The sequence below is a fragment of the Ceratina calcarata genome, unplaced genomic scaffold (genome assembly GCF_001652005.2).
Source record: "Ceratina calcarata isolate Rehan_Ccalc_2016 unplaced genomic scaffold, ASM165200v1 scaffold395, whole genome shotgun sequence".
In the NCBI taxonomy this organism is placed as follows: Eukaryota; Metazoa; Arthropoda; class Insecta; order Hymenoptera; family Apidae; genus Ceratina; species Ceratina calcarata.
In genome coordinates this window covers 61,081-69,561 of record NW_017162871.1, presented here as the reverse complement: position 1 = coordinate 69,561, position 8,481 = coordinate 61,081, and the positions used below count along the sequence as shown (strand labels likewise).

Below are 8,481 nucleotides of genomic sequence, written 5' to 3'. Positions count from 1 at the left end.
TTTCTTAAGGTAGCTCTTAAGTAAATTCAAAGTTCAAGGTTGCTTTCAAATTAGGAGCAAAACTAGTATTATAGAATTCTTGTGCTGAATCTTAGACCCATTTATCACGTACTAACATTTAACTTTTCTGTCATTTATTAACCAAGTATCATTTGACTAACACAGTTGGCTAAGAACTACTTTAAATAAACAAACCTCGCTCATCTCCGCGACGTCTTCATTCTTCTCGTCGTTCATCACAGGCTCATCCAAACCAACATCCTGTTTCACTTCCACTTCAAGATCACGATCAATCTTCACATTTTCCTCCACATTCTTTGAAACCGTCGCAGCTGTCGAGATGATCAAGTCAGACATCATCGGCTCCGATGTAGCGACACTCTCGCTGGACACCGTGGCCGAGGTCAAGATAGTAGACACGCATTTGGGTTGAAGCTGCACCGTGGACACCGAGGAACTTATCAATGGAGCCGTGACTCCTATTGTGGTAGCTGCGATCGATCTAGCTTCGCTGGGAACAGGTTGGATTTGAGTGGACGCAGTCGTCGTGGTCGTCGCGGGCGCGCTCGTCGATGAAAATAGAGAGGATGTGGACGACATCGCGGACGACGACATGGTAACTGGTCGAGTCCTGGCTCCAGCCTCGCAGAGTTTCGCGTCCAGTTTCTCGGCGAGCCGCGTTACTTCCGCCAGCCTCGCCGAGATCGCCTCAACCGCTGTCAGGTTACTGCCCTTGCCCGAGGCATCCTCGGCTTCAGACATTCTGGAAAAATAAATTTTCCCTCGTTCAAGCTACGTGCCTTGGGCTATTATTAGTCATTTTCTAGACAGGTTTATCAACTTGTCCAGCGTGTCTTTAGCGAATGCTATTGGGCGCCTGCAGATCTTTGTAGAATATGAATGATAAGAAAAATCAGACTGTACTAATTTTTCAAAACTGTACTGATAACAAAAATCATAACGTGACGAATTTTGTGAAGAAAATTGCCCTTTAGAAGATGATTTCTATGTATTTATAAAATACATAAGTGGGCTGAATTTTGAATAGTGCATTCAATATACTAAAGCATAGAAAAAATTAGAAGCAAAGTGGATGCTGCAACATCTAATTAATAAACAGAAAAGGTATTTAAATTTCGTTGTTTAATTCTCTCTTGTAAACATTTTGTTTTGCATGCAACTCAGCAGTCTAGTGATTTAGCAATAAACGATGATTTTTCTTTGCAATTGAAGCTTGTGTGAAATCTCTACTTTAAAATGATGTCCAGCGATTCTTAATTTGATACAATTCTATGACAAATAACGTTTAAATTAAAGTTTAGCAACGTGCATGGAACAATCAAATAATAAATAAACTGCTGGTTTTTACCGGAAACATCTTTTTTACGTTTTAAATAGAATGATACGTATTGTATCATTGATGCGTGACATTATGATGCGTTTTTTCCATTTAAACCTATTGCATGTTTTTTTACATCTCCGACACTTCTCATTTTTCTATAAATACATAAAACCTGCAGTTTAGTAATAAAATAGTAATAAAGTGATAAATCTATAATGTGACTTTACGTTTAATGATGTACGATCATTAAAGAGCTGAAAGCGTAAATTCTTTTTCTGAATCGGAAATAACATTTTCGGCAGACTTGAGATAAAATGGTTTTAGGGCATCGTTAAACCACGTTTTTACGAGCTGTTCTTTTATAACTTGATCACCTGTTGCAAGCTATTTCCTCCTATCTGTGCAGAATCAGTAAAACCTCCTTAGATTTACATTCTTAACGAATGTATCGACGTTGCTTGTATTTCAGCTTGTATTTCACATTTATTTGCTAAATAAATTTCGAGTATCCAAATAACTAATATTATCCTGTTATATAACAAACGAATATTATTGCAAAATGTTAGCAAGTCATACAAAGTTACGTGATCCCTAATGTTTGAATATCAGCTTCTCTATGCATATGAGAAACTATTGTTGTATCTGAATGCTCATTATTAGCATCCATTAGCAAAAAGTTGATACAGTGTTGAGAAAACGTCAAATTTCAAAAGAATTACATAATGGAGAATGACAGCAGCTTCGCGGACCAGATGGTGCCTTCAATGTGGGCCGGAGTTCTAATTTCGGTGGACCAAGAGCCGGCGAATCTGTATAGCGTCACTTTTAAGCGGCATATTCAATCCGTGTTGTGCGTATCGAAGCCTGGTCTATAACTATCCTCACGCTTTCCACGAAGTATAAATGTTTACTAAACGAAAGTTCTTTCTTGATATTTCTAATTTTTACTCTTACTAGTTGCACTAGCACGTGATCGATGAGATTGCACATTGATAGTAAATAATACTTTATCAATTAGATGTATGAATGAACTCATCAGTAATTCATTAAGATCTTATGAGCTGTAAAATCTCTATCAAAAGTTTAAGACACGTAATAAAAAGCTGTGGAGATCATTTGAAGCGATGTGATCGATCAGATATCGAATGGATCAGAGCCAAGAAATTTGCTCGATGACCATTCCTGTTAACCGGGTCGAAAATTTGTGCGCACGTGCTCGGATCAAGAAACAATTGGAACAATGGCCAGTCTGGATAAGACAAATTTCAAACAAATAGGATTGAGAGAAAATAACCATCGGTTTTAAAACGATGTTCGGTCGGTTTGGCTCGCAGCCAGGACGTCGACTGCATTTTCCAGTAATCTCTGAGCACTTTCGAACCGCCTGCAATAGGCCGTGGTTCAGGTTCGCGATTCGCGAATGAATTAGTCTTAGAAGACGTAGCAAATTTCTTGGCCCTGACCATCCTCATGCCGAATGAAAATAGGACGTCTCATCTCTTCAAATACAAACGGTGGCGCAGACGTCAACGCCAGTGACCCATATTTCGTTGCACTAACACGTGGGCGAATCGCAACAAACCGCGCATTTGACAAACAAAATGTCAGTGATAAAGAAATAAGAAAAATCTTCCAATAATTTAAAAAACAAAACAAAAAAATAAAAGTTTAATTTCTTGTGGAATAAGTATAAAACTTCAAGTGAAATACGAAACTGACGGAAGACATAATTATTGACAAATTAGGAGAAGAAATTTCTAAATAAAACTCAATTCAGATTAGGAATGATCGAAAGTGCTGTTAGCATAATTGATTCTGGGAACGGCGATCGAACGGGAGCAGAACGCGCGTTTATATTTCGAAACTCTCGATGGACTTACATGCAGCGAATATAAAGGTGTAGGTACAATCCGGTCGACGCGCAGCCATGGACTGACACACCGCCTCCGTTAAAAACGAACGGAGGTGCCTGTCGACGTTACCGTAACCCTCCTCGCCTCTTATATTAGTTCAGCGCCGGCGGGCGGCGATCTTTCTCTCTGCAGCATCGCGCGAACTCGACTTGTCCTGCTCGCGCGATGAACGGCTAGGTTTCATTGCCCGAACTCAATTGCATCAGATCAAAATGCGAGGAGGAATTCAAGCGCTTCGATTACCGAGAAAGCTCGCGGCTTACGGAATGCTATTTCAGATTTGCTGATATTTGTTCATTTAAAAGACACGAACCCTGCTGTATTAATCTATTTACATTTAGTTCAATTTCTCACATGTTCATAAACAGCCTAAATATAATTTTTATTTGCTTGTACAATAATTCGCATCAGGGCTGTAATTATTTGTCAAAAACTTCAAACGAAGGAATTTCATTGGTAAACGAAAAAAAATTCATCATTTTCTAATGAAATTCTAATCTAAGATTGTATCCTAATTTTCTTTTTTATATGATGTCCATTTGTCAATGATCGAGGATCTTTTTCGAATCGCAGTCGTACTTGCCGTTGATGACAGAGAGGTTCCTTCAACCGCGTCCTTAGGAGACGACCCAGCCTCACCATTCGACCGACTTCGAGCAGCAGTTTTTCACGGTTCCCTAGGATGTCCCTTATCTCTGCCTTGGCTCTAGCTTCCGCTGTTACGTCTTCCGGTTTCAAAGAGCGACGCAGCGATGCTACCGCTTCGATCAAATCACGTAGCTGCGAACAGTGCTTTGGGAAACAGCAAGAATTAGTGTCGCGTGAAAACGAACCGTAATCACTTTTAGGTAAAATTAGAAATCTTAATTAGGAAGATAATTAAGAAGTAAAAAATTTTAACGCTGGAACTACCGTCTTTTTTCTTATACATGTATTTCTCCATTTAAAACTAGTTATTGTGACTGGTTTGGCAGTTCCAGTATTGAATTTTTAATTTTTAATTGTAGACTGTAGATTTCTAGAATTGTATAGAATTCAGGAATTCGCAAATGAATTTATGAAATCACCATACATCATCGACACTCCTATGGAAAACAGCGCAAACCCTTAGCCTGGTTAATTGTTCCTGGCCTACGGATCGGAGCTGCTTCCAGGCTTGACGCAATCTCGAAAACAGGGTCGCGTTGCTCTCCAGAGATAGCCTGCAGGATAATCTTAGCACTCGAGCACCGTTCACCAATTGACAACCATAATCATACGTCCCCTAAGAAATTAGACATAAAAATATTTACAACTACAGTTGTACTCCCATTACCTTCTTAAGATCATCTTATCTTCTATGAACATAACATAAAAACTTGATCGTGAATAATGTGCAAGATATTCTATCATGAAATATGGTGTTGCAGAATCAACTATTACTAGCATTACAAACTTGAAACGTGCAATTTATTAGCATTAAAAACTTGAAATGTGCAATTTATTATAATTAGCAAAAATATTTAGCTCATTTATATGATTTAGTTGGTGAAAATTTTTTATATGGATATAGATAGTCTTTCTTTAACTTTGTTAAGGAAAAGAAATATTGCATTTCCTTCCTTATACCTTAGCAGTTTCTTGAAACGTTTGATGTTCCTCTTTCTGCGCTTGTATTTCAATCGCGTTGCAGCCAATCTCCATATGATTTTTTAACAGAACATCGTACAGGTCGTTCAACCACTTCACAGCCTGAAGGATTATCCACATGAGTAAGATTTACTGCGCTGTTGAGTGTTCTAAAATTAGACAGTCACCTGCTCGGCGTCGCTCTCGTAAGTATATATTAAAGAGATCTGTTTCAGAGACAGCTTCTGCAGTTCGACACTGTCGTTGAAGATGTTCTTCCTGGCATTGGTCGCATCCAAAATATCTCTGACATTCACTATATCCTCGCCATAATCGACGTGCACGTCTCGTCCAAGGGCGTCTTTCACGGGCATCGACAGAATGTCAGACAGCTTTTCCCCTTCCTTCACCAACTCGCGTTCCAAAGTTTCTACAATAAATTCGAGTATTTGCTACATCACGGAAAATTCAATGAAAAATTAAAGTTTATTAAAAGCGTTACCTAGAACGGTTTGACTCTGTTGTAATTTCAAAAGATTAATCGCGGCTTGAGAAAAATCGTGGGTCCTGTTACCCATCACCAATTTGTCAAACACTTCACTCGTTTTATCGAAGTACTGAAAGCATAAGTGGAAAAAATCTGTTTCTTAGAATAGTCTCTTTTTTCAACATTCTAATAATAATGTGCCTACAATGGCGCACGAAAGTATTTGTCCCATGGAAATCCCATTTAATCCCATGGAAAATTATGTTGTTTTTATTTAATGTCAAAAAAATTGTGCTCGAATATTTTCGTGATTTAGTGTACGTACCTCGGAAACGAGCCTGAAGAATCTCTGCGAAGTGATTAGCACGTTCCGTCGTCGCTCCAGCCTGTTCGCGAAACTCCGACACACGAAATCCATGAAGTCTCGCTGAGATTTCAAATCTTCGGACGAACGCGTACTCGGGAGGCTGTCAATCTTGTGTAGCAGTTCAGCGTAGCGACCATAAGTTTCCTAAACGATGAAGCAAATAAAGAAATCCTATACAGTTTCTGCATTTTACAAGTTATTTGATATATAATTTCTTTAGACGATTCTTTCAGACGATTATTTTTTATAAAAATTATATTTGTTCAAATGAGGGGCGCATAATTTTTTACCCTGCATTCCAATTCGAGTTCTTCGTGGCGCCTACGAAGTTCCTCCGACGAAGAGACGTCGAAGCCAACTTGGCAACAGGAATTCAACATTGCGTCGGCTGGTCCCAGAATCCAGTCCGTGACACGCGACACACCTTTCTCGAGGTCACCAATCACCCTGGCTATATCCAAGTTCCTTTCCATTTCTGACCACGAGTTCTCGATGTCCAGCTAATGACAATATACGACCGTTAGATAAAGTGCATCTTTCTCTTCTTCAAACAAATGAAACATCTACCTGCTTCAATTCGACGGAATCGATAAGCTCATGAACTCTTTTTGTTGTATCCAGAATGTCTTTTTTTTCTCATTCGTATTTTGATTTAAGAGGTAGACTCTGATACCAGCGCGATAAGACAGAATGTCATTATTATTAAAAAAATTAGCCAAAAATATGGGTTTACGGGAATACACTTTTCGTCTTAAAGTGTTAAAGAGAAATAAATGAACTAAACACATTTCATGCAAAAATTGATAAATCATAGAATATTACCACACGTTTCTGTATCCATTCGGCGTGATCGTAGAGTTTGTTGCCACCCAGCTCGTATGGGAGTTGAGCGTAGTCGACGTGAAGCTGAAGCCTCGACAGAGTGAGGTACTGGGGCTGAAAACAACGACCAACGGATTAATTCGCGTCACGTGTCTCCGTGCGCTTGCACTTGCGATTTACTCGTTATTCCCACAGTATTTCGCAGCGAAATGATTTTGATAAGCTTGCGTATACTCGTTTAGTGCAATAACTAGGCGGAACTGAACGCTGTAAACGACTAGACTCCTCATTACGCGGCGATTAAGCAAGGAATGAATTAAGAGAAACCAGTTTATCTAGAACGAAGATAAAAAAGGCTAAACCAAATCACTTTCAAGAAAAAGCTGACAAGTTTTACTTTTACACTTGTTCCGGTTTATTTAATTAATTTTTTACAGATATTTCAAGAATAAGGTTCATATTCCATTTGGTACCAGAAACAATTGAATTAGTTCTTCAATACATAACGTACTTCTCCTTCTTTATGAGATTTTGTGCAACTATCCACCCTCTTGTCCCAGAAACCGTCTGGTCGTACCACGACTACTGAAGCGCCATACGAGCCCAGAAGTACCGTAGACAACCTGACGCACGACCTTGCAACGCGCCACGCACCCCTTCGTGCGTCCACGATTAACACCAATCCATTTTTCTTCGTCTCCTCACTAATTACAAAATAATATTTGTAATTATGTAAAATAACTAATGCTATATAATTATTCTATTAAATACTTATGCATTTTAGTATAAACAGAAATTATACTGGGTATCTAATTATTATACATATACATATAGTACATTAACATAATAATATGCAATACTATAATGACGTAATAGTAGTCTATTGTTCGTCATTTCACGTTCAGACGATTCAACAGGATTTATCCTTTAAGCCTAAAAAGTACCTACAAGGTAGCAGTGTTTCATGACAGAAAGTAAAAAGAACATTGTCAACGTTTTTGCACCCTTGTTCCCTCGAGCACGCGACTCTCGCCACGGAACCAAAGAGACGTTCGTTCCTGCTCGACGTCCGGTTAAGCCGGTTTTTCAATTTTTTTGGAATCTCCCCGCATCCGAGTGTCGATCCACGTGTACCACTCGATTATACGGCAGACCAGGAAATTCCCATTCGTGCGATCGATAACGATGTCACGCGCGCGTATGTCTATGCAGTCTAACAATCCATACAATCAACGTCTGATATTTAATACTTTCATCGAAAGGTTTCGGTCAGTGTTAAAAATTTTTACATGATAAATAACAATTTTTCATACAACATATGGTAGCAAGTTTTTAAACAATTCATAATAAAATGTTTTGCACATTAATGGAAAATAAATGATTGATTCGTTACTATAATATATCGTAACGGTTGTAATAACGAACAAATTTTTGAACAAAGGTTATTTAAGAGAAGAACACTGTATATTATCTGAAAACTTGTTAGTGACTAAAAGCTTCCGATGAAGCTAATATAACTTCAGACGTCGATTGTATAGATTGCATTTAATTTGATAATCACCTGATTGAAGAACCTGTCTGGCTAGAGAAGTTAACTCGGTGCTCATCACCCAATAGGATTCCAAGTCGTCGTCGGATTCCGACATGCGGAAACCGTCCAGACTAGTCAATCTTTGGTGCAAGTCGATCATTTTTGTAATGAGATCGGTGGCATCCCTGAAGTAATCTTCCACTTTCTGAGAAAAGGAAAATTATAAATAGTGAAAGTTCATCTACAAGACTTGGCTATCTTTTCAGGAAATCGAGTAACCGGTTCTTTGAAGTACAAAATGTTCCATAGCAACTCTTAACTTAATTATATTAGAAAGTATTAAATTTAAATTAACATTAAGCCAACAGTTTTTATACATTAATACACTACATTTATATTATTTACACTTCA

At 38.4% G+C, this 8,481-nt stretch overlaps 1 protein-coding gene across 1 annotated transcript in view; it reads right to left on the bottom strand.

Moving 5' to 3' along the window:
* Positions 1-195: 195 nt before the first annotated feature.
* LOC108626310 (SEC14 domain and spectrin repeat-containing protein 1-B) overlaps positions 196-8,481 on the bottom strand; it is a gene marked incomplete at its 3' end in the record, with an annotated part of 12,054 nt that continues 3,768 nt past the window's right edge. Inside the window, exons 2-12 of the mRNA XM_018026908.2 lie at positions 7,051-7,243; positions 6,545-6,653; positions 6,285-6,343; positions 6,008-6,217; positions 5,676-5,861; positions 5,366-5,480; positions 5,052-5,293; positions 4,864-4,986; positions 4,328-4,519; positions 3,839-4,047; positions 196-763 (exon numbers count right to left, since the gene is read on the bottom strand). Of these exons, the coding sequence (XP_017882397.2) occupies positions 196-763; positions 3,839-4,047; positions 4,328-4,519; positions 4,864-4,986; positions 5,052-5,293; positions 5,366-5,480; positions 5,676-5,861; positions 6,008-6,217; positions 6,285-6,343; positions 6,545-6,653; positions 7,051-7,243 (2,206 nt within the window). The remainder of the gene's footprint in view (positions 764-3,838; positions 4,048-4,327; positions 4,520-4,863; positions 4,987-5,051; positions 5,294-5,365; positions 5,481-5,675; positions 5,862-6,007; positions 6,218-6,284; positions 6,344-6,544; positions 6,654-7,050; positions 7,244-8,481) is intronic.